General features: G+C 42.8%; 1 protein-coding gene across 4 annotated transcripts in view; it reads left to right on the forward strand.

Moving 5' to 3' along the window:
* Positions 1-26,831, forward strand: part of PRICKLE2 (prickle planar cell polarity protein 2) — a 342,745-nt gene that overhangs the window by 267,069 nt on the left and 48,845 nt on the right. For all 4 annotated transcript variants that reach the window (XM_070360545.1, XM_070360548.1, XM_070360546.1 and 1 more), the window contains 4 exons: positions 15,119-15,232; positions 18,298-18,435; positions 21,370-21,573; positions 24,863-25,049. In XM_070360545.1, the coding sequence (XP_070216646.1) occupies positions 15,119-15,232; positions 18,298-18,435; positions 21,370-21,573; positions 24,863-25,049 (643 nt within the window). The remainder of the gene's footprint in view (positions 1-15,118; positions 15,233-18,297; positions 18,436-21,369; positions 21,574-24,862; positions 25,050-26,831) is intronic.

Raw genomic sequence — 26,831 nt, forward strand, 5'->3', positions numbered from 1 at the left:
AAAAATGGTTAATGTGGTAAATTTTGTGTTATGTTTATTTTACCATGAAATGAATAAATACATGAAATTAAAAAATAAAATAAATTTTAAAATTTACTTTGAGGAATCAGAGCATTCACCTCCAAGAACACCAGGCCTTTGTTGGGGATAGATGTGGACATATTAACTTCTCTTGCGTAGATCTCAAAGAAAAAAAGTTTGTCAAGCCTGAGTCATTTCACATGACCTTTACTATATAACATTATGCACACACTATTCAAAGCAGACACATTACCAAATAACACTGATGATTTCTATCGTCTTTGGAATTCCACCTGGTTCTTGTGGCTTTCGTGATGAAGGAGCCTCTCTAGTCTGTTTATTATTCCAGGTTTTAACAGGAACCACAGGCTTGAAGAGTGAACTGTGACCGCACTGGGTATGGAGTCAGCAAATGCTCAGGGCAGACTACAATCCTGTGAGTGGTTTAGGGAGACATTGGAGTGAAGTGGAAAGAAAATGAGCTTTGAAACCAGACCCAAATTTAAATCCTGTTCATCCCCTTTTTCATGAGCAGGTCAGAGAGGTCATAGTCTCATAATCTCATCAGTCCTCATTATTCATGAAGTCAGTTTTTACAGATTTGCCTTGCTCTCCAAATTTGTTTGTGACCCCCAAATCAGTACTCACGATGCTTCACAGTCATTCCCAAACAGGTGCAAATGGACAAAAAAATTTTTTAATTGAAGTATAGTTAATTTATAATATAGTGTCAGTTCCTAGTATACAACAAAGTGATTCAGTTTTATATTTTTTCAGATTATATTCCATTGTAGGTTATTAAAAGACAGTATAACTCCCTATGTGACACAGTAAACCCTCGTTGCTTATCTATTTTATGTATGATCGTTTGTATCTGCTAAATTTATATTTTTATTTTATACTCCTGTCCCTCTTCCTTTCTGTCTCCCTGTTGGTAACCATAGTTTGTTTGTCTTCTATGTGTGTGAGTCTGTTTTGTTTATAAATTCGTTTGTGAGTCTGTTTTGTTTATAAATTCATTTGTGTTATTTTTTGGACTCCACATACGTGATGTCATGTAGTATCTGTCTTTCTCTGACTTCGCTAAGTATAATATTCTTTAGGTCTGTCCACTTTGCTGCAAGTGACAATATTTAATGTGGATCATATGGTAGCTCTACTTTTAGTTTGTTAAAGGAACCTCTATACTGTTGTCCATAGCAGCCACACCAGTTTACATTCTCACCAATAGTGTAGGAAGATCCCCTTGTCTCCACATCCTCTCCAGCATTTATTGTTGTAGACTTTGATGATACCATTCTGACCAATGTGAGTTGATACCTAATTGTAGTTATGATTTGCATTTCTGTAATAATTGATGATGTTGACCATCTTTTCGTGTACCTGTTGGCCATCTGTATGTCGTCTTTGGAAAAATGTCTGTTTAGGTCTGCTGCCCCTTTTTGGTTTGGGTTACTTTTTAGAGTTGCATAGGCAATTTGTTTTGGAGATTAACCCCTTGCCAGTCACATCATTTGCAAATACTTTCTCCCATCCAGTAGATTGTCTTTCCATTTTGTTGATATATCGTTTCCTTCAGAGGGGCAAACAGTTTTGAGTATTATTTAGTCATAGAATGTCGTGAAGTTCTGATAGATGCTACCACATGAATGAACCTAAATGAAATAAACCAGACACAAAAATATTGTATGATTCCACTTGGATGAAATATCTAGACTAGGTGAATTTATAGAGATAGGAAGACAATCAAAGGTTACCCGGGGCTGAAAGGAGGGAGAAACGGAGAGTTATTGCTTAGTAGGTGGAGAGTTTCAGTTTGCTGTGATAAGTTTTGGAAGTAGATCATGGTACAACATAGCACATAGTCCTATATATACATAGTTTTGGAAATAGATGACATACAACATAGTGAATGTAATTAATGCCACTGAATTGTAAATTTTAAAATGCTTAAAATAGCAAATCTTATATGTCTTACCACAATAAGAAAAAAATTTAATTTCTTAATTAAAAATGAACTTGATACAAAGCATTGGTGCAAAACCAATGATATTTTGGTGGTGTTTATTACTGTGGCATAATCCAGCTCATGCTAACCAAGCCTTCCTGCCTGCCTGTTCCTCTAAAGTGGGGTAATATAGGACATTTAGAGTTTTATGGACATATGTAACCTTGAACCTGCAGGCTAGTATGCTACATTCGGTGATCTTTCGGTTTCTCAGAACAGGGAAGACTAAATCCTTGCAGTCATATCCATGATACGTTTGAAACTTAATGAGGCAAGCCGTGTAACTCAGGCTAACAGTAGCCTTGGCAGTCAGAAATACCTACTTCATAATGTATAAATGAGCTCCTTAGTTTTCATACTTCTCTGTGGGTTCACACCCTTATTATTTTAATGCGAAGAAATAAAACTGCCTTCAGTGAACTGATTCCAAACAGAGATCACCTGTGTTTTAAAATGGGTGTGCAACAGTGTCCTGTGAAAGGAAGTCTACATGAGAACGAATTCTCTTGAAATTACAGCATGTGTCATTATGTGTTGCTTTCTACAATTTAAAAGTTGAGTTTAATCTTAAGATATCTTCTGTTGCTATTTTCTAAACTTTTTTCAAAATGGTTCTCCATGACATTGTGAATCTGTACTTATTAAGAATGGGGGAGGGAATGGACTAATTATGTTCACAACTCTCTACTGTTCTTTTCCTTTTCCTTTTTTTTTTTTTTTTTAAGAGAATTTGCCAAAGAAGCAGACTTACAAGTTTCCAGCAGTGATGTACTGGAACTGGGCTCTTGGCAGTGTCACAAGTTGCAACTGATCAGTTTTCAGAAATTTTGTAAGCCATTCAGCCCTTTTTCAAACTCAATTGTGTAAACTTATAATTGCACCATATTAAAAACAAAGATACTAAATACTCAAACTGCAGCACTTCATGGTGAGGTTTCCCATACTTTACTGTTATCTGTGCTCGTGAGGTTATTTCCTGTATTACATCTGTGTGGTGGGAATACTGTGCAGTTTTATGCTGCTGTGCACCTCTTCCCAGTCCCTCATCCAGTGACATCACATTGGTAGCCTGGAACCACTCCTAGTGAAATTATTTAGATCATGAAAATGAGCAAATGCTACAGATTTAGGGATGGATTTATTGTTGTTGTTTTTAACTCTGCAGTATTTTTCTCTGCCTCTAATAGCTTTTGCATTACTTTAACTTTGCCTTAAAGTCATTTGCCTATTTGTCTTACGTGTGTGCGCACATGTGTTCAGCCACGTCCAATTCTTTGTGACCTCATGAACTGTACCCTGAAAGGCTGCTCTGTCCATGGAACTTTTCAGGAAAAAAAATGCTGGAATGAGTTTTCATTTTGTGCTACAGGGGATCTTTCCAAGTCAGGGATTGAACCCATCTCCCTTGCATTTCCTGCATTGGCAAGCATATTCTTTACCACTAGTGCCGCCTGGGACGCATTTGTCTTACACACTTCAACAAAATATAACCTCCTTCAACCAGGAGTAGTTTCTTATTTGTATATGTGTCCTTTCCATACAAATCCCTCAAAGTTCCTTGCATGTAGTAGACTATTAGTCTGCTCAGGCTGCCTTAACCGAGTACCACAAACTGGGTGCCTTAAAGAACAAAAATTTATTTCTTCACAGTTTGGGATGCTGGATGTCCAGGATCAAGGTGTTAGCAGGGTTGGTTTCTGGTGAGACTTTTCTGGGCTTGCGTTTGGCCACCTTCTTGCTCTGTCTTCACAGGCCTTTTCTCTGTGCATGGGTGCTCCGAGTCTCTTCCTCAGTTGTCATGGATATCAGTCTTTTCTGATTACAGCCCCAATCTTGTCACCTCTTTTAACCTAAATACCTCCTGAAAGGCTCTTTCTTCAGATACGGTTACATTGGGGCTTATGGTTTCAGCATGTGAACAGAGAGGGGGAAGGCACAGTTTAGTCTGTAATACAGACATTATGACTTATGGATTAGATTGCTTCAAAGCTAAGAAGTATAGATCCTTCATTGTGTGCCTGGCTTTTGGCTACTTGCATTACTGGCCTACCTCAGAGATTTCCGGTTTCAGTTCCAAACCACCACAGGAAAGTAAGTGTTGCAATAAAGTCACTAATTTTGTGGTTTCTCAGCACATGTAAAAATTGTATTTATACTATTAATTGTGGAACAGCATTATATCTAAAAATGTTCATACCTTACTTACAAAACACTTTAGTGCTTAAAAATGCTAACCATCATCTGAGCTTTCAGCAAGCTGTCATCTTTTTGCTGGTGGAGGGTCTTGCCTTGATTTTATGGCTGCTGACTGATTGGGTTGGTGGCTGTTGAAGTTGAGGTGGCTGGGGCAATTTCTTAAAATGAAACAGCTATGAAGCATGGGTTGACTCTTCCTTTCACAAATGATTTCTCTATAACAGACAATGCTATTTGATGGCATTTTCCCCACAGTAGAACTCCTTTCAAAACTGGAGTCATTCTTCTCAAAACCCACCAGGGTTTTATCAACTAAGTTGATGTAATATTCTAACCCCCTTGCTGTCATTTCAACAGTCTTTAGCATTTTCAGAGGGGTAGATTGTATCTCAAAAAGCTACTTTCTTTGCTCATCTGTAAGAAGCAAGGGGTTTATCTGTTAAAGTTTTATTCTGAGATTGCAGCAACTCAGTCACATCTTCAGACTCCACTTCTGAGTGTAGTTCTCTTGCTGTACCTACCACATCTGCAGTTACTTCCCCCACTGAAGTCCTGAACCCCTTGAAGTCATCCATGAGGGTTGGAATTCAGTTCAGTTGCACAGTCATGTCTGACTCTTTGAAACCCCATGAACTGCAGCATGCCAGGATTCCCTGTTCATCACCAACTCCCAAAGCTTGCCCAAAGTCATGTCCATTCAGTGGGTGATGCTATCCAACCATGTTCTTCTCTGTCATCCCCTTCTCCTCGTGCCTTCAATCTTTCCCAGCATCAGGGTCTTTTTCAGTGAGTCAGTTCTTTGCATCAGGTGGCCAAAGTATTGGAGCTTTAGCTTCAGCATCAGTCCTTCCAAAGAGTATTCAGGACTGATTGCCTTTGGATCTCCTTGCAGTCCAAGGGACTCTCAAGAGTCTTCTCCAACAGCACAGTTCAAAAGCATCAATTCTTTGGCACTCAGCTTTCTTTATAGTACAACTTTCACAGTCATACATGACTACTGGAAAAACCACAGCCTTGACTAGATGGACCTTTGTTGGCAAAGTAATGTCTCTGCTTTTTAATATGCTGTCTAGGTTGGTCCTTCTTCCAAACTCCTGTAAATGTTGATATTTTGTGTCCTCATGAATCATGAATGTTCTTACTGGCATATAAAATGATGAATCCTTTCCAGAGGTTTTCAGTGGACTTTGCCCAGATCCATCAGAGGAATCACTTTTGATGGCAGCTATACCCTTAAGAAATATTTTCCTTAAATAGTAAGAGCTGCAAGTCAAAATGACTCCTTGATCTATGGGCTTCAGAATGTGTGCTGTGCTAGCAGGCATGAAAACAAGATGAACAACTCCATCAGAGCTCTGGGATGACCAGCTGCACTGTCAGTGATCAGGAATACTTCAAAAGGAATCTTTTTTTCTGAGCAGTAGGTCTCAACGGTGGCTTAAAATATTCAGTAAATCGTGTTGTAAACAGATGTGATGTCATCTAGGCTTTATTGTTCCCTTTACAGAGCACAGAGTAGATTCAGTGTAATTCTTAAGGGCCCTGGGGTTTTAGAATGGTAAATGAACATTGGCTTCAGTGTAAGTCACCAGCTACTTTAGCCCTTAACAAGAGAGTCAGCCTGTCCTTTGAAGCTTTGAATCCAGGTATTGACTTCTCCTCTCCAGCTATGAAAGTCCTTGACGGCATCTTCTTCCAATATATGGCTGCTGTGTCTACACTGAAAATCTGGTGTTTAGTGCAGCCATATTCATGCATTATCCTAGCCAGATCTTCTGTATAACTTGCTGTAGCACCTTGTACTTTTATTTATGGAAAAGACTTCTTTCCTGAAGCCTCATGAACCAAAGCTTCAAATTTTTCTTCTGCAGCTTTCTCACCTCTCAGCCTTCATAGACTAGAAGAGAGTTAGGGCCTCAATCTAGATTAGGTTTCGGCTTAAGGGAATCTTGTGGCTGGTTTGACCTTCTGTCCAGACCACTGACACTTCCAACATATCAGCCATAACTCTGTTTTGCTTTCTTATCACTTGTGTGTTCACTGGAGCAGCACTTTTAATTTCCTTTAAGAACTTTCTCTTCGCATTCACAGTTTCCCTATTTGGAGCAAGAGGCTTAGCTGTCAGGCTGTCTCAGCTTTCGACATACTTTTTGCACAAAGCTTAGTTATTTCTAGCTTTTGATTTAAGGTGAGCGATGTGCAACTCTTTCTTTCACTTGAACACTTAGAGGCCATTGTTGGGTTATTAACTGGGCTAATGTCGGTATTGTTATTGTTGTCTTTCAGGAAATAGGGACCCCAAGCAGGAAGAGAGAGAAGGGGGAATTGTTGTTTAGTAAAACAGTCAGAACACATGCAGCATTTATTAAGTTTGACAAATGGGCACATTTCATGGTGTCCCCAAACAATTACAATAGTAACCAATCACATCTCCCCCAAGAGCATACTCTCACTTAGTAAATCTTCAATTTGCTTTCTTGGGAAAAAAAAAACCACTGATCAAAGATTGTTATAACTAGCATAATGACAGTGAAAAAGTTTGAAATATTGGGAGAATTACCAGAATATTGACACAGAGTGAGAGAAGCCTATTGCACAAATGGCACCACTGCACTTGCTTGTCACAGGATTGCCACAAGCCTTCAGTCTGTAAAACAGCGTATCTGCAGAGCATAGTATAGCAAACTCACTGAAGTGCTGCGTGCCTGTGCATCATTTGAGCCTCACAGCAGTTTCGGAGTAAATATGATTGTTCCCATTTCACAGAGAGAGACATTGAGTCTATAAGAGATTTTTTTTTAAATTGCCTAATAATACACCGATGAAAAGTGTTCAAAACATTTTTCAGACCCAAAGAATGTGACTCCAGAGTCCAGACACCCAGCCACTCTAGGAAACACCTCCGCTGCTGTTTTATACATACGTATGTGTAGAACGTGTCTCAAGGCAGTATTAAGACTGTTATCCAAAAAAAGTAAGCAGCTGTTTGTAAATTTTGCCTAGGGCGTGTATGCAAATGTGTGGACATTCTGCAAAGTGCATGTGTGCTGGGGATAAGGGGGTCTTGAAATTGCGGCTTCAAGGGGGAGTATTAAGACTCCAAGTTCTTCCATTTCTGACACCTCTTCTTTAAGACAGGGTAAAATAAATAACTGTCAGATAGCACTCCAAACTAAATGGAAAGTATTTTCTAACTAAACACTGAAGTTTAATATTCTAAATAAAATTTTTGTTAACTGAAAGGGTTGGATAGAGAGCGAGCATGTGAGAGCAGACAGGCATTAGCCTCAGAGCAGCTCACCTGGTTCTGAATCACAGTACCTGCCTCGATTGTAACGTGATTATTGTCTTCAGTTTCTTTGAACAGAGTTGACTCAACTTAAAAGAAATTCTCTGGCTTCAAATCAAAAAGGGTGTTGCTTTTGTCCCCTCCTCTTAAAGAAGTAGTACATCAACAAGTCATTTTAGTTAGCCTTCTCTTAGCGTCTTGCCATCAGTTACATTTGGTGAAAAAGTAAGTGCTCTGATTCATCCTGAAGCCTCACCTGTATATCCTGTTGCTGCATGCCCCATCCACATCCACTGATAAACCAGAAAGGCAGAGATGAGATCTGAACACAGCATGCATTGATTCTCCAAACGTTTGTTGAGCACCTACTGTGTGCAACACCTTCTTCTGAGAGTGAACAAAACCCCAGGCATTCATATTCTAGAGGGAAGAGAGAGATAGTGAACAGGTAGATTATGTATCAGCAGCTGGTAAATTTCTCTGGGGGGAAGCAGAGTAAAGGTTTATCATTTTCAACACTAGTGACATTTTGATCCAGATCATTCTTTACTTTGGAAACCACACTATGCACTATAGGAGGTTTAATGGCTTCCCTGGCCTTGACTCATATGTAAATAGCACACACACACACACACACAAATATACACATGCACACTCACACACACCAGTTGTGACAACGTTCAGACATTGCCAGATATCCCTTGAGGGTCAGTGTAAGGCCCAGTTGAGAAGCACTGGTCTAAAGAGTAAGAGGTCAGGGCCCTGGTTCATTGGGTCAGGGAAGACCTCTCTTATAAGGTGACTTTTGAGCAAAGACACAAGAAGTGAGGACAAGCATCTTGTAAATATCTGGAGGAAGAATGTTCCCAGCAGAGAATGGCTAGTGCAGGGGCCATGAGGTGAGAAGGGTAACATGGAGGCCATCGTGAGCAGGACTGAACAGGAAGAATGTATTAAGGGATGGAATCAGCCACCTCTTCAGGAGGCAAGATCGTGAGCCTGTCGTGAGGACTGTGGCTTTGAATCAGAGCGGGATAGGAAGTCACGAAGGGTTTTGAGAACAGCAATGGGACCTGGGGTACATTCAGATGAGATTGTTCTTACCGAGTAATCACCTACAAGGGCACAAAGGTGAAAGCCAGGTGCACAAGCAGCCGTGGCAGTGATTCTTGTGAGCACTCAGTCGAGGCAGGACTGGTTGTGAAGGGGTGGGGGACAGTGACTGGATTTGGGGGATGTTTTGAACGTAAATCTGATATGATTTGCTATTGAATCAGGCATCAGGTGTGAACAAAACAAAAGCAGAGGTCTTTGAAATCTTTTTCTTTGCAAACATCCCAAATGAGCTTTTTTTGCCTTGATTTTTTTGATCCTAATCCTATGGGAGCTTAAGCCTGATGCATACATTGTTTAGGCATTAGGTTTTAGACTGTTATTTCCTGGATTGCTTCCTGAGTAAACCAATTACAATTATAATGTGCATCTCCAGGAGAAAAGGCAAGGAGCCGAACTTAGTACGATTTTACCTCTTCGACGCCACTTAACAACACTTCTCTCCTATTGCTTGGGTAATGAAATTCTGGCAAGGGAGATGCCAAATGAACAAACAGGCCCTCAGAAGCAGCCCATCACCCCATGCTCATAGCTGTAATGCTATCTGATTATCCTCCAGGTCCCCGTTTGGGAACTCGTGTGCACTTTTCATAAAACCCACCGTGTTCACATGCATCTCTCCCTTCTCTGTAGCACCTGCCTCTGAGACCTCAGGCATATGGTTGATATTGCCTTCCCAGATTGAGGTAGATGAACCAGGGTTCTAAGCTTCTCAAACTGTGAGACAGATAGAATGTGAAATAAAGGCCCAATCTTCTGGGCAGTCTCTGGGTTAAGACGGGCTTTTATAAAACCTTCCAAATGTGTCAACGCACATTGGTGATTACACTCTGTGAGTTTTTACCTTTGCCTTGTAAATTCACATTTGCTTTCCCCTTAAAGCAGTGTTTCTCCATGTTCGGTATGAGATTTTTATTAAGTTTCAAAAGGGAGGGATATATGTATACCTACAGCTGATTTATGTTGAGGTTTGACAGAAAACAGCAAAATTCTGTAAAGCAATTATCCTTCAATAAAAAATAAATTAACTTAAAAAGAATGCAGATTTCTGGGTTCTTTGTGAGATCCAGAAGGATAAAAATGGGAATAATGTTCAATAAGGACCTCAAATGATTCTGTAGTATGTGTATGCTTGAGAATTGTTGCTGTATCATTTGGGAATTACACTCACTTCCAAACTGAAATCTAAATAAAGATCTAGTTTATTTCTCTCACTGGTTGGAGAAGTTCAGTAACAGGCAACCCAGTGATGGTGTATGATGGCTCTGTGGTTTATTCAGAAACTTTCACTCTTAAAGTTGCTTCATGGTGCAAGATGGCTGCTGAGCCCCCAGCCATCATTTGTACGTTCCAGCCAGAAAACCGGAAGAAGGGGAAATGGGCAAAAGGGGCTTTCGTCAACTACTTTACCTCCTTTAAAAGAGCTCTCCCAGAAGTCACATCTTTACGTGTCATGGGCCAGAATTTATTCACATGGCCAAATGTTGTTCCTTCAGAGGTATAGAATTGTTTTTCTGAGCTGAGTATATTGATGCTGTAAGTAAAATAATGGTATTCTAATTAAGGAAGAATAGAAAATGGATGTGGAGAAGGTTCACATATAAAAATACTTAGGGGCATAAGAGCCACTCAATTAAAAAATCCATTGTTTGATCCGTTCCTTTATTGAGACAGTGAAGGACAATTGATTTTCAAATCAACCCACAAATTCTGACTTCTTGTTGGGATCTCAGTCTAAGAAAAAGGGATGCTTTTGATATGGAAATGTACCCCTCAAATTTTGAGCACTTTGCCTTTAGAATTCCTCATTCTCGCCAGAGCTGATGAACTCGTTTTTAAGTGCTATAGAGAGGGAGACACTTACAAAATTGAGTGAGAGCATATAACTTCATTTGCCTCCTCTGGGTCTCCTGGGATATCTGGTAATCTCATGGGTTGGCTGTTGAAGGAAAGCACATGAGTAACTCTAAAATTCTTAAAATAGGCTCCCTGAACCAATAGCAGGGGCATCCCCAGAGGTGGTTAGAAATGCAAATGATCACCCCCAACCCCCAGGTCCTCTGGATTAGAGATGGGTATTTTAACAAGCCTTCCATGTGGTTGTGGTGGAAGCTACAATTTGAGAACCACTGTTCCTGCGTAAAGCACTTTTCTCTCCAACGAGTAGTCACTGCCTTTTTGGCTTCCATCTCTGCTCCAGCAGAAATGCTATCAAATGTGCAGTTCCTTCTGAGAAACCCAGTCTTCCCGACTGCACAAGGTCTTGCTTCATCGACTTTATTCGCACACACGGAATAAAGCTCTGACAGTCCGTCTTGACACAGACTGCAGTTATTGCCAAATCTCACTGTTGAGAGTAACATGTTTAAATAAAGGCCTTCAGCTATTTCGTTTTCCTAAACCAGTGTATTGTGTTCAGCATGCTTTTGTTTGGAGGAAATGTACCTCGTATGGCTACACCCAGGTCACAGTCATAGGGCACCTCTACCTAAGGATCTGTAACCGGAGTGAAGTCCCAAGCACATGCCACAGAGCTGCTTTTGGAGAAATACACTGAGTATGCACAGGAGGAAAAATCACATCGTCAACCTGTCAGATAATGGTTTGGTAGTGATCATCATTGACAAAATTCTATTGGATTTGATTATTTACTTGTAAAAATTAACAAGAGAAACATGTTTGGGCTAAAATGAGCAATCTGCAGGGTTTTCAGGGGTGGTGCCAAATTTAATTTTTGTAGTGCCAGAAAGTATATTAAATATTTTCCCCTTCCCATTGGTATGATTGGTGTTTGTTTTGAGCTATACAGTAGTTTTATTATGGAAGATGCCAGAGCATTTCCATGCATGCAGCATTTCCATGTTCAGCCAGAGACAGATGGGGAAAGGAAGCCATTCCTCCCTCCTTCCCATCTGTCTGCTAATTCCCTTTACTCAGTGAAGAGCTTGCAGAGTCCAGCTCCTAAACACCAGGAAGAGACACAGAAGGCAGCACAAAGTGATTATTTTTCCTCCTGGACTTGAACAGGCTTTGAAGAGCCTTGAAAGTGGTGAAGCACCGACTCACTCTCCTCCCTCAGAGCAAGCCAGATTACCCACCGTGTAATATGGGAGTGATTTGGTACGTTGTTAGCTGCTTTGGTTTAATAATGGAGCGTCTTACTAAATAAGCTCTTTTATTTTTGTCTGGAGAATCCCATGGACAGAGGAGCCTGGTGGGTTACAGTCCGTAGGGTAGAGGGGGTGGCAAAGAGTTGAAGCTTTTAAGTCTTCCTCCAACTATTATTTGAAGTCATCCACCAAATTATTGCTAGCCTTGAGAGAAATTATTTTAAAACACTTTGTATTCAAGGAATTACTGGAATACTGATAGAAAAGATACATTTCAGTGGTGGTGATCAGTAGACTTAAATTATAAAAGGAAACACAAGATATCCAGCCAGGAAGGATGTTCCAAAAGAGTCACTGCCTCTGCAGACCTAAGAATTCAGTCTTTAGGGTGGACCTCCGAGGACTAAAGTATTTATTTACCAGCTAAATATCTCTAGAGCTCTCCATCACTTCCTCCCCCTTAGCCCAGTCATGTGTTGGGACTTTTTTATCCTCCAGTAGGTGGCGCTCTGGTAGGTAAAGAACCCTCCTGCAAATTGCAGAAAACTTAAGAGACCCAGGCTCAGTCCTTGGGTCAGGAAGATCCCCTGGAGGAGGGCGTGGCAACCCACTCCAGTATTCTTGCCTGGAGAATTCCACGGACAGAGGAGCCTGGTGGGCTACAGTCCATGGAGTCACAAAGAGTCGGACACAAGTGAGGCGACTTAGCATGTATGCAGCACTTAAAACAGCCTGAAACTTCTCCAATCCAGCCTGCAGGTGTGGTTCTCACCCAAGAGCCTTCCATAAGGAACTGGAATTGAGCAAGACTCATCAGTCTAAGGTGGACTCCTGAGCTGAGGTTGTGTCAACTCCCAGTCGTGTGGGGGATCTGAGAGGAAAGAATAGAGCAAAAAACACCAGCCTTAGAGAGATGGGAAATCCCTTTCCAGTCATTTTCCATTGGAAGTTTCCATTTCCTCATAGGGTTTTTGAGAAAACACTACATCTTTTTAATAAGTTAGCTTTCTTCCCCCTGAAACCAAACTAGCTTAAATAGCATTTTATTCCTCGCAACCTTCTTTCTTAGACCCATTGCAAGTGGGAGCTTCACAGATTTGGTCTCACTCTACAAGCCAGCGGTGTAGCCTACCTCTTAAAATGGAAGGGAGGCCACGAAAATCTGGATTGTCCCATTTGAAGCATACCAGGCTGGATGATATACTTACTGCTGTGTATTCTTATTATTTATTGTTATTGCTGGCTAAATACTTTGCCTCCACTCTCATTTAATTGCCACAATCATGTGATAAGGATTCTGAGAGGTTTTAACCTTCTCAGAAACACGGGAATGGGTAAGGACAGAGCCAGGACTGCAGGGTTCAGATCTACTTGGCCATGGCTACAGAAGATACGGGGAAGACTCCAGCCTGGGTCAGCCTTGGACAGTAGCGGACAGGGCTTATTCAAGGCACCAGTTCAGAAGATGACAGCTCTGGGCAGTGGAGACAGGGCTGTGTGAGTGATAAGGGATGATTGCCAGGAAGGTCAGTGGAGCTCACATTAGACTCTTCATGATTATGCATCCACAGTATGATGCATTAAAAAAATTTTTTTTATTGAAGTATGGTTGATATATGGTGTTGCGTAAAACTGGTCTTCCTTCAGTTCTATATATGTATACATTCTTTCTGTAGTCTTTTTGATGACAGTTTATCACAGGATGTATTTCCCTGTGCTATCCAGTAGGACTTCATTGCTTATCCATACAGTGATTCATGTTATATTAGTATTTACCCCTAATGTTCTGTAACTATCATGGGAGTTGTGAGAATGACAAAGTGATGATGCCACAAGGACTTTCCACCCGTCATTTTTTGACCTGGGAGGCAAAACCCATTCCCCAGTATAACTGCTTATTTATCTGTGGCCCTTGCAGGTGAGCATGTGGGCTGCAGTTCTTCTGCGCACACAATGCTGTGCCAGTCTGTGATGGGCTCATCACCAGCTTCTAATCCCAAGCTAACTCATGATCTGGGCTCACATGTCTTCTCAGAGAGTGCCGGTAATCTGTGGGCTGCCTTCAAAACCTGAATTCCAGGCCCTGGCTCCCTACCAGTGTCTATAGGGAGGGGTTGGAGGCCCTGGGTTCCAAAAGTCAGCTAGTCTAGGACAAGAAATCTGCTTATGTTTGCCTTTGGGATTTGATTAAGAGGCTGCTATGCACATGATGGTGAATGGTTACGATCATTTGTTACAAAAATAAGAATGACTTTCACATTTTGTTTAAGGCTTTGTCATCATAAAGCCTTCTTCCTCTCTCTTCTAACACTTACGATTTCATTTCTGGAGATCAAAGTAGACAGAGCTTTCATAACTCTTCACCCCAGCATTCCTAAAACATATAGTCATATCCAAGGCTCCCTAAACTCCAGGGAATGTGACCATGGTTGAGGAGTGTAACAAATACAGTGAATTTAGGGCCTCATGTCTTCTGTCTTCTCTGTTTTGTTGAATGAATGCCTTGTTTCACAAGAGCTGGTCATAATGCTTAGAGATAGTTGAAAAGTATTTTCCATGATATCATCTGAGCTTGTGGTAATTTTTTTTTTAATCTCTCGTATATAAAGCATACCTTCTGTTTGGCCAGTTTTTTCTCCTAGCTTGCATGCAACTGGATGGTAGAATGTCTGTTTTCTTTTTCAGGCAAAATTAGATGTTTAGTGCTTTCCCAAGTCATTGTTAGGGTTGAATGAGCCTCAGAGACTGAAAGAATATATCCTAACAGCTGTAAACAGGAGCATTCTAATATGTAGTAAAAAAAAAAAAAAAAAGTTGATGATGATCTTTAATTACATATTCTGTATCCCAAATTCAGTGACTTTTTAACAGACCTGATCTTCTGGCCTGTCCTCAGGAAAAGCTGAAAACCTAGAGGGTTTTTAGTGTAGGTGGAGGCTGAGGGACCGAAGAGTCCTCCAAGTGCCAAAGACTCCAGCGCCGAGACAGGCACTGACACATCCTTTTGGCTGGGAGGGCAGGTTACATGCCGGAGACACACAGAGAAAATGGTAAAGTCAGCTCTCAGGGGAGCCTGCTGAGAAAGCCCTGGCCCCTGGGGTCATCAGCATGTTTGCCTAAATCTCTTTTTCTAGGAAAGTTTGACGGGTTTGTTTCTCCCTTTCAAAGAGAGGAAAAGCCCCAAGACATGGGAGATCTGCGGGACTCTTTCTTCAAGAATAAATGTCTCTGCTTGCAACGAGAAACTCCTAGGCTATGGAGTTTCACGAAGGGTGGAGACAGTGGGAAGCAGATTGAGTCTTGCTGTGGGAACCATCTCCCCAGGATGTGGGAATGGTTTGAGGAATGGGTGAGTTACCCATGTGCTTTCCCACCCTTCAGGTTCACCAGTACTACAGCTGTCTGCCAGAAGAGAAAGTCCCCTATGTCAACAGTCCTGGAGAGAAACTTCGAATCAAGCAACTATTACACCAGCTGCCACCGCATGACAATGAGGTAAGGGGCTAGAGGGGCCTTCAGAAGCCTTTGCTTAGAACTTTCAACGAATTATTAACTTTTTCGTCATCAGAATGCTGTGGTCAGTGAGATCCCCGAGGAAAAACTCGGGCAGTTAATTTTAGATTTTAGTTTCCTTAATTAGAGGTAAAAGAAGCTGTCAGACATCTTCTGGAGAGGGTTACTGAAAAGCAGAATCTTACTGTGGGGTTGATTTGCCTCTGTGCCTGGTACTATACTAACTACTGGGGGCAGAGAGCACTGAACTTTAAAAGTTCAAGTCCAGGTTTTCTTAGTTGAAGAGTAGGCGATGCCAGTTTCCTGAGCATGTTAGATGAATGAGATTCCCTGGGCAGTTCAAGCCCAGCACAAACTTTGTGACTCTGTTTGATTTTCAGCATCTTTTCTTAGTAAATGAGTGTGGAGGTTTTCCATGTTACACTGCTGTAGAAGTTACGTGTCCAGATTTGCAGCTGTGAACATCTGTGTTTTTGTTATTTCCAATCCAGCTTGCCAAGGTTATCCTTTTTACTCCTGAAAGTATGACTTGCAGATTGTCTTTTTTTCTGAACCCAGACAAGGGCACTCTAAGCAGGCATTTATCATCTTTGAAGTCAAATTTGATCCTAAAAGGAAATTTGTGTATGTGTTTTTAAAAAGTCATCATGCTTGGGAGGTTTAGGTTTGCAAAGTAGAAATTAATGTTCAAGTATCTGGTTTTTAAAAGTAGTGATCCTATAGAATCCAGTTGTCTACTTAACTCTAATTGTGTTTTAAAGAAAGCCATAATTTCAAGGTAAAAGGAGAAATTTAAAACTCCTTTAGAGAGCTGGACCCAGCTTTTTACCAGCTGCCCCCACCCACGAGCTCAGTCCCTGAGGAAATAAGTGTGTGGTTTTTTAGTCTTTATCTTCCCACATTTGAATAAAAGGAATAAACCAGGAGCCTCAAAAATTAATTTGAATAAGCAGAGCAAAAGCTTAAAAACTGAAGCAACTCTCTAGAAAGGGAGTCACAATTCCCCATCCTGTTGTTTATTTCAGACTTCATGAAACATTTAAATAATGCTTTCTCCTTTAAAGAGGAAAGCAAGCATTGTAACCTGATGCCCAGGTAACTAATTTGAAAGTGAAAATGCCAGTTTTTACAAGCAGGAGGGGTGTGCCTGTGTTTCAAAGCATGTCCATAAATTGTCAGTGGTGTAATCGTATTCTCTGGGTTATTCAGATCATGGCAGTACATTCTCCACATGAAGACTCTTTTTTTTTTTTTTTACTTGATAGAGGAACGTGGTCTGCTCTTACCTGCTCCTTTCTGTTTTTTCATTGTTATTTCTGTTTATGGTTGACTGTGATTTCATGAAAATAGACCCTTCAAATTTTTTCTTCCTACTGGTGAAAATTGCTTACACATGACCCAATGGACAGATTTGTCCATTCGACATGGCCTCTTAAAGGACAAAGGGTGATTCTAAAGTAAATAGTTGATCATGCCCTTTTTCATATAGGTTAGGCAGTTTTGATGTATACAGCTGCAGTGGTTTTCAACTAGTCCTAGTTCAAAGGTTGCCCTTTGACCATCTGTAGGACAAATCATCCAGGCAATTCAGTTAATGTTCCAGATGTCCAGATTATTCTGAAGTAAGACAGAGGGTGGGATTAGATCCATGTGTCCAAAGATGTCTAGATCCATGACTTTGGGTGGTACAAGGACATGGCAGTAAATAATACTTAACCACATAATGAGAGACGCTCTCCCTTTTTTAACTGTATTTCATTCCTTGTGGCTGAGTGATCATGGGGGAAATTTCAGTTTGGGTGGGCCAGTGTCTCACACCTCTCCAACTCCTACTGATCTCCATTTTTAAGTAACAGCATTGAGAACCTCTGTTTTAGAATCTCCTACAAGCAAAAGTAACCAGCTAGAAGCCAACAGTATGGTTTTGTTTTCACTCTTGTATTTAGTTTTATGACTGCCCTATTTTTTCACAAGTGATATTGCTTTTCTATTTATAGTCATAATATACTTTCTTTTCAAGTAAATGTATTCAAGTAAAAAAAGAAATGAGTTAGTTTTTAAAACAGTAGTAAGTAAATAGTTCAAGATTACAGCAAAATTCCCAAGGTGTGCATAAATAAAAGAGAGAATGGGAAATAGCAGAGTTGAATATCTTTAATGTCTGTCCCTTAATTTTTGTGAGTTTCTGTGTTGAACGAGAAGGAAACTCTCTTATGCAAGTTGTTAACCAAAGCCCGGTGAGCAGCCCTCTCCCTCCTACACACAGAGAAACACGCAAGTACTTCCTGAGAGAACACAGAGAGCTCTGAACCAAATTCTCAGTCTCACGCCTTGGTTCCCATCTCATTTTGGGAAACAAACGCCATGAGCGTGTTGACCACAGTTCTGGCTCGTTGGCCTGGAGCCATCCTTTGGTGTCAGGGATCATTTCCTTGGGCCCATGGAGGTGAGAGTGAAAGTGAAAGTGAAGTTGCTCACTCCTGGCAGACTCTTTGCGACCCCATGGACTGTAGCCTACAAGGTTCCTCCGTCCATGGGATTTTCCAGGCAAGAGTACTGGAGTGGGTTGCCATTTCCTTCTCCAGGGGATCTTCCCAACCCAGGGATCGAACCCAGGTCTCCTGCATTGCATGTAGATGCTTTACCATCTGAGAGTGAGTATGATGATCAGTTTGAAGATCTACATCAGTTTGTAGAAGAAGGAAGTCCCAGATGTTGACTAGCAGCAAAGCTCTCCCAATGACGTGGCTCTCAGTGTGGTGAGCAGAGAGGGGCAGTGAGCATGAGAAACAGGTACCAGCCACTGGCCTGCCTGAGACTTGTGCTCCAGAGTTTCAAGCCTCTAGGAAGCTCTTTTGATGGTCAACAATCTCGGGTAGACACTCACCTAAATATCCCCAAGCCTGGTGGTATTCAGGTGCCCACCAGGACACTTGAGAGTGCACATGTGTTTAATAAGAAAAAAGTCTGAGGCCAGGGTTTCAGGAATCCTCAGAAGCAAGAGATGACCACCCCACCACCCCCAACCTTCCTGTGTGTCTGTCCAGGTTCGCTACTGCAACTCCCTGGACGAGGAAGAGAAGAGGGAGCTGAAGCTCTTCAGCAACCAGAGGAAGCGTGAAAACCTGGGCCGTGGCAACGTGAGGCCCTTCCCGGTCACCATGACGGGAGCCATCTGTGAACAGGTGAGCGCATGGTCTGGGGCGTGCCCGGGAGGTCACTCAGGCATCCTTTCCCTGATTCATTCACTCAGCATTTATTTTCTTGAGAGCCTATTTGATAGGCCTGGGAGATACAGCTGTGAGCAAAAGGTTTGAAAACTTGGTCTTGCCCTTGGAAGGAGTTCTGTCCTAGGAGAGAAGTCAGACAATAATGTCAATAAATAAGAGGAAAAAAATGCAGTGGGGAAGAGAGTTAATGCTGGGAGTGTGAGGTGGCTGCAATTTTCAGGGAAGTGGCTGGGAAGGCTCCACAGAGACAGTCAGGAACTGAGGGAGTGAGTCATGTGATGGCAGGGGAAGCGGGGTGTGAGAGAACAGCACGTTCAAAGATGCTGCGGCAGGAGCGTTTCTCTTATGGCCCAGGAATAGCAGGTTGGCCATTGTGGCAGGGCAGGGGGGGCAAAGGAAGAGAATGCACCGGTCAAGTCCAGTTTAATGGAGAGCTGTGTCAAACACTGGAAGGAGAGAGGGCCACTGGAGGGATTTGAGCAGAGAAAGGACATGATGGAATATTATTTTAAAATGAGTGCTTTAGAAAGTGGAGTTTGCCTGGACCACGGCCACTGTCTTTCCCAGGATCATCCTAGGACCAGTGCCCTTTAAAGAGGTGGTAAATGGTCATCTCCTTGGGTCTGAAGATTCTTTAGCAAAGTGCATGGACCTCCCACATTCTTTCTCGGACCTCACTTAGTTGAGAGTTTGGGTTTGTTTTTTCTTCTAGTCTCCTGTAGAGTGCTCCGGGCATGGTGGAGAAGGGTTTCTAAGAAAACAGGGTGGGAATCAGGCCTGCCTGGGTTCACCCTCCCCGACCTCTTGACCTCCAAAAGCCTTCTGGGGCAGATGGTCATGTACTGAGCACTTTTCTTAACCCTGCTGCTCAAAGAGTGGCCCCATCTAACTCCTTAAGCACTTCAGGGACCCATTCAGGCACAGATTGCAAGAGGATACATGACCTTAACTGGTGAAGAAAAGGCAACATACTGTGTGAACAGAGGGGATGCCATTTATTGGGGGGCCCTTTTGGGGAGGGATTTCAGAGAGAGAAGTTTGGAAGGCTCAGTGGATGAAATGGAGATGCTACTTAACAGGGGAGCCAAAGCACCGGAATTGACAACAGGGGTCCTCATCCTTGACACCCACCCCTGAGATGCAGGTGGTCAGAGTTTAAGATGTGAGGTTCTGTGTGCTCCATTCAGAGCCTCTACCACGCTTGAGTGGGTTCTTCTTGACCAGCCCAGAAGGGCTCACCTGAAGTAAAAGGGAAGTCGGGCATTTCACAGGCAGATGTCGAGAGTGACACAGAATAGTGATGACAGCATGGAGACAGAAAGATGTACGTTTGACACATGAGTCTGCCAGGCGACCTTGACCCTATTACTTTTCCTAACAGTTTTGTCATCTCCAAAATGGGGGTATTGAATACCTAGGTCGTAGAATCATGGTGAGGGTGAAATGGGATTCTGTATTGTTACAGTAATCAAACAAGGAGGCCATTAGACTGGGGTGGCTCTATTGCCTTGGTAGCCTGTATCAGCAGACCAAAACCTGAACCAGTCAGGGTACCGGAATCTGAGAAAATGACACTGAAGAACAACCAATTGCAAGCAGCCAGCTGGGCTTTCCCAAATAAGGGGACCACTTAATCTCTATAGTCACTGAAATACTTTCCTTGCTTTTACTTCCATGACTTCTCTATAAAACTCTCTCCCTGGGTTTCTGTCCCAGCCACCTTCAGTTTGATGCTTGCTACCCAATTCAAATCAGTGTTGGAGCAAATAAACTGGAAAGCTTTAATGTGCCCCCTGGTTTATCTTCTAACAATACGCATACCTCAGCTCTACTAACATTGCCCCACAAGGCAGGGGTATCACTTTCTGTAATGTAATGTCTTTCTTATGTCTGGTCACTTGCATGAATCAGCTCCCAGAGACTACTCCATGAGACCTGGACTTCATTTTCTATGAAGCATCTCAGTGCTTTTGACGGCAGTGTGTGGGAAAGGTCTAGGGGTGGCCTTTCTGCTCTTCAGACGTTGCCCCCAGAGTCAGCCTCTCAGGTCGGGCTGGACTCTCAGCCCAATACCATGATCAGCAGAAAGCCTCCCCCAGACCTGTTGCCTCACACTTTATTGTTCCCTCCAAGACCCTCGGACTCTATTCATTTTATCTTAAGCCCAACTGTAAGCATGGGTTATCATGGATTTTACCTTGCTCCTTTCTGGGCAGGGGAAGGAACTATGGAAATGAGTGAGAAGATAGGAAAGGGAGAAAAAAGAAGTCCTTGCCGTAGTCTGGCCTTAGGAGTAGTACCTTTTCATTTGGGACTGTGTACAAAGATATCAGAGGAAGCAGGCCAGAAGCATGCCTGAGAGGCTTCTAGAGAAACCTAGATGGTAAAAGGTGGGCATGTTTTTATGAACCCACTCCCCTGCCACCCTAAGTGTAGGCCCCACCAGCTCCCTGAGTCCCTGCAGGCTTCCTTCTCGCTCCCCCACGCCACACTCTTGCTGCAGGCGTTTGACGTGGCTGGGCCTCCGGCAGGGAGTTTGCAATGTCTCAGAGATAATGAGACCTCCGCTCAGTTTGCTTCCTGTCAGCAGAGCTCTTCTGTGTCACTGCACTGACAGACTTTGCCTTTCTCTCCCACCTCTGTGATTCTTTATTTTCTCAGTGACAATGATCTTCATCTTAATTGTAGGCCCTAGGAAGGGATGGTGGGGGTAGAGGGGCAAGAGAAACCAGCCTGCCACGTGTTTATAGCAGGTAGCACAATAACTCATTTGAAAGTAAGTGCTCAGTAACGAGCTAAGGATGCTGGCGGTTGTGTATCTTTTCCTCATGGCGCTGAGAGCTGGGGGCTGCTATTCCTCTTACTGACCTGTTTCTGTTCACCTCGCAGTGTGGAGGCCAGATCAATGGCGGGGACATCGCTGTGTTTGCATCACGTGCCGGCCACGGTGTCAGCTGGCACCCACCCTGCTTTATCTGCACCGTCTGCAATGAGCTCCTGGTGGATTTGATCTACTTTTACCAGGATGGGAAGATCTACTGTGGCAGGCACCACGCAGAGTGCCTGAAGCCGCGCTGCGCAGCCTGCGACGAGGTCAGAGCTGGCTCCGCTCCCTGGGGCGCGCAGCCCCACTGTCACCCCGGGCTTCACCTCAGCCAGCACGTTGCCCTGTGGTTCCTGCATGGAGGAAAACCGCAGGCCTCTCCAGCCTCTCCTATTAACGCTTTTGAGAGCGGGTCTGGCCCCATCCCTGTTTGCTAGAAAGTCCAGGACTGTAACCTGCTTTGCTGAATTTGACAGTCTCATAGGAAAACAGTTTCTAGGGCACTAGGTCATTTCAGAACTCTTAAAAAAGGGGGAGGGGGAGGGATTGTTGTGGAGCTTTCAGTTTCAGCCCAAATCCAAGGGAGCAGTCATCATTAGTAATAATGTGTCATTTCTGAATTATCTTAAAATCTTGGGTTTCCTGAGATTCAATGCAACAGATTAGGATGAGAAGAGAAGAAAATGAGTAGCATGATGTGATTCTCCCATAATCTATGAAAGTCCTGATGAGGATTCCAGGGCAGATGTCTACTCCATTAGGATCCTTCTGCCCCATACACTCACCCAGGTCAGAGAGAGCAGACTGGACCCAAGGTTCATACTTCGTCTTTCCTCCCAGCCAAAGTACACCCAAGTGTGGTCTGAGAGCTGAAAGGTAGAAAACCTGGGTTAGTATAAAAGTTGGGAGCAGAAAGGAGAATGTTCTAAGCTTGACCGATTTTACAGGAATAATTTGGGGAAAAGGTCTTAGGCAGGGGGTTCTTCCTGTACAAAATATACTTTTGGTTCTTTCTTGACCCTGTAAGGCTATGTGGGACCCTGTAAACGACCCTGCACTTTGTCACCCAGAGGCCACCGGTACGTGGCATTTCTTCCTTAAAAACTGCCCATCAGAGACTCACTCTTCTAGGAGGAAATCTATCGGTCTTAACTAATACGGATTCTCATGCTACTACTGATGTTCGTAAGAGACGCTCTGAGCAGGTAGTCGGTCCAAGTTTGTGATTCTAGGCAGCACCTTTCCCTGCCTGCCTCAGTTGCCCCATCTGGAAGCGAGTGCTCGTAATACTTTATCTAATAGGAAATGAAGTAGGATGTTAAAGCACTTTGAAATTTTTGCTTATTGAGGTCTAATTCATACAGCATAAGATTTACCCTTTGAAGGTGTGCAATTCAGTGGTTTTTAGTGTATTCACAAAGTTGGACAACCATTACTACTGCCTAATTCCAGGTCATTTTTATCATCCAAAAAGAAACCCCAGATGCATCAGCAGTCACTCCCCTTTCTCCCCCTGCCCCCAGCCCTGGCAACTATTCATCTAGTCTCTCCATGAATTTGCATATTCTGGACATTTTGTATAAGTGGATTAATGCAACATATGACCTTCCATGCATGGCTTCATTCACTTAGCATGATGTTTTTGTGGTTAACCCGAGTTACAGCGTGTATCAGTACCTTCCTTTTTATGACTGAATAATAAGCAACTGTATATATCACATTTTGTTTAGCCATTTATTAATTGGTGGGCATTTAAGTTGTTTCCACTTTTTGACTGTTTTAAACAAAGCTGCTGTGGACATTCATATACAGATTTTTTTGTAGGCATATATTTTCTGTCCTCTTGAGTCTATATCCAGGAGTGAAATTGCTGGGCCATATGGTAGTTCTATGTTTAACTTTTTGAGGGGATCTAAACTGTCTTCCAGAGCAGCTACACCATTTTACATTTGCAGCTATCAACGAATGAGAATTCCAATTTCTCACATTCTCCTCAGTAGTTATTACTGTCTGTCTGTTAAATTATATTCACCTGTGCTATGCTGTGCTTAGTCGTTCAGTTGTGTCCAACTCTTTGGGACTCCATGGACTGTAGCTCACCAGGCTCCTCTGTCCATGGGATTCTCCAGACAAGAATACTGGAGTGGGTTGCCATGCCCTCCTCCAGAGGATCTTCCCAACCCAGGAATTGAACCTGGTTTCCCACATTGAAGCAGATTCTTTACTCTCTGAGCCACCAGGGAAGCCATATAGTCACCTTAGTGGGTATGAAATAACATCACATGGTGATTTTGATTGGATTTTTCTTAATGGCTTATATGTTTATCTTTTCTTCCATGTGTTTGTTGGCTATTTGCATATCTTCTTTTGGAGAGTAATGTCTCGTTAAGTCTTTTGCATATTTTTTCAGTTGGGTGATTTTCTTTATTGTGTCCTTGTGAAACTTGTTTATATATTTTGGAGTCTAGTCACTTAGATCTGTGATTTGCACGTATTTTCTCCCATCCTGTAGTTATATTTTCACTTTCTTAATGATGTCCTTTGAAGCATGAAAGTTTTGATTTCAATGAAATCCAGCTTCCGATGTCTCGTTTGTTGCTTATGCTTTTAGTGTCGTAGCTAAGAAACCATTGCCTAACTGGAAACAGTTTTTGAAAATTCACATCTTTACTTTTCTCCTAGACATTTTATAATATTTTTGCTTTTACATTTAGGTCTTTGATCCCTTTTGAGTTAACTTTTATATATGGTGTGAGGTAGGGGTTCAGTTTATTCTTTTGCATGCAGTTATTCAGTCGTACCAGGCAGGTTTATTGAAAAGACTGTTCTTTCCTCCATTGAATGTCCTCGTCACCCTTGTCAATCGTCATTTGGCCATAAATGTCTGAGATTATTTCTGCCTTGATTACTGCAGTTTGTAGTACGTTCTTAAATCTGTGCTTTGAAATTGAAAACAAGTCTGTCTCATGGTTCAAAACAGAAATACCTCTGAGGGTTAGGCGGTTACCGTAAATAAAGGTGACTCATTTTAAGGTTACAGCAAGTGGTGAAAAATATGACAAACTGCAGAACTCATCACTCATCTGAAAGCAACAACCCCTTTTATTGTCGCCATGCAGGAATGTGTAGCACACATTGCCAAATACTGTATTTTCAAAAAACACTCGGGATCCCAGGTGTTTATATGACGTTTCTCATTTAAAAAAGATACCATATATAATCCAAATTAAACAGATAATGGCCAAAATGTCCATGAGCTGTCAGCTGTTAGTCCTGCTCTATATTCTTTTTGTTAGACTATTCTTTGTCTGAATACACTGTGGTTAAATTAATCACTGGCCAGGTCAGAAACTGTTTAAATGTGCTTTAGGAAAATCCACATGTGGAAACTGATATAGGTATAGAGTAAATATATACGTATCTACTTCTGTTTAATAACTTGTGGGTGGGACCAGTTTTCCTACCATTTTAGTCTGGGGCCCTCATAGCTCTCCTCCTTCACAGTGTATTCTCATGGCTGTTTCTTACCCACTGACCTTTTGGCCTCTCCCTCTGCAGATCATCTTTGCGGATGAATGCACAGAAGCCGAGGGGCGACACTGGCACATGAAACACTTCTGCTGCTTCGAGTGTGAGACGGTGCTGGGTGGCCAGCGCTACATCATGAAGGAGGGAAGGCCCTACTGCTGCCACTGCTTTGAGTCCTTGTATGCAGAATATTGCGACACCTGTGCCCAGCACATAGGTGAGGCAGCACTTGGTGCTCATCCTGGTCCTACTCTGACTGCATCTCCTTTGTGTCTGGTATAGTTAGAATCCCTTTGGTTGCAAGCAATAGCAATCCAACTGATACTCCCTTAAGTGCAAAAGGGAATGTCTTGGTTCATAGTACCGGAGAAGCCAGGGAGGATGTTGGTTTCAGGTAAGGATGGATCAAGGGATTGAAGAGAATCTGTTTTTTTTTTGTTTTTTTTTTCCTCTGTGTCTCAGCTTGCCTTCTGTTGGCATCATTTGGCAACAGGGTGCCTTCACAAGGTGTAACAATGACCCCCACACTTATACATACCAGCTTAAGCACTGTTCTCTAAAAAGGATGGAATCGTGACTTTTCCAGTATCCAAGTCAGGTCCTCCAAATAGAAATGCTATAGCCGGCCATTAGGTCATCTGTTCCACCCTAGAAAGAAATGAATAGGGGGTTCCTGTTGGTCTGACTGAGTCATAGACCCACCCCCAAGGCGGGGCTACATGATGGACAGTCTTAACTACCAAGCAGAGGAGGAGAGGTCTCAGAGGAGGGGAAAATATAAACAGTTGCCTTCCACAGCCTCCTCAGAAAACCTCAGGGATCAGCAGAAGGAGGAAACAGAACGGTCCTCTTGGTAGGAAAAGATAGTCAAGGAAACCAAGTGGCAACTGGCATGCATGTCCTGAAAGAAATCAGCAAAATCCGACCCAGCCAAAAAACAAAGCGAGAGAACCTCAAATAGCTCCGAAGCTATAAACGCCTCAAATAAGTGGCAGATTTGAGATGGTGAAAATCATTTTCCCTTTTCAAGTAACGGATTCGTTCAGCCCTTCAACACTATTCCTGATCATGCAGCATCTGGAGCGTCTTCACTCAGCTCGCCTGTTCTGGCACCTTGAGAATGAGCTGCCCTTTAAAAAGAGAAAAGAAGTTGGCAGTGGATGAATGTCTCTGAGACCAGCAGCCTGATCTTCCTGTGGCTTGTGCAGTTCCAAGAAATCTGCCTGGAGGCTGCCAACTCCTTACCTATAGTGGGGAGGTGTGGAGATCATCAGTCTGGGAGCCCGTTTTACCTCACGTAAAAGATTTTATCCGGAACAAAAAGAGGTGGCCTTGTCTCCCTGGTTCATCAGAAGTGATGCAGTCAGATGAAAAGTTAGTTCATAACTTGAAGGGCTTGGGTGCTGATTAAAATCACAGCTTTTAGACACCTACTATATCCTCAGGGGTCCTTTGTCACTGGAGGGTCCATCCCGTGGGCTCAGACCTGCTTCCATGGAGCCCTTCTGAGCTGAAGTCCCTACCAGGCCCCAGGATGAACAGTGCTACACCGACCTGGGTCCAGCAGCATTCCCATCTGGGAGCTGGGCTGTCACGAAAAACCCCCTTTCCCCAGCCCCTGAAATCTTCACCTCTTACAGCCTGATGCCTCAACCGGGTTCCCACCAGCTTCTGTTTCTCACAAGTCAAAGCGGTTAAACAGACATACTTCCCTTTATTCTGAGAGCTAGGAAAGGAAGAGACCTGATTCTGAGAAGGACTAAGGGCAGGAAGAGAAGAGGGCATTAGAGGATGAGATGGTTGGATGGCATCATCAACTCAATGGACTTGAGTTTGAGCAAACTCTGAGAGATGGTGAAAGACAGGCAAGCCTGGTGTGCTGCAGTCCACGAGATTGCAGAGAATCAGACATGACTGAGCGACTGAACAACGAGGAAAGGCGGGTCTTGATCTGGACAAGGGGCTGGGGGTGGGACTCGATCAGGAGAGGTGGTGTGAG

This window comes from Bos mutus, chromosome 22, assembly GCF_027580195.1.
Source record: "Bos mutus isolate GX-2022 chromosome 22, NWIPB_WYAK_1.1, whole genome shotgun sequence".
Taxonomy (NCBI): Eukaryota; Metazoa; Chordata; class Mammalia; order Artiodactyla; family Bovidae; genus Bos; species Bos mutus.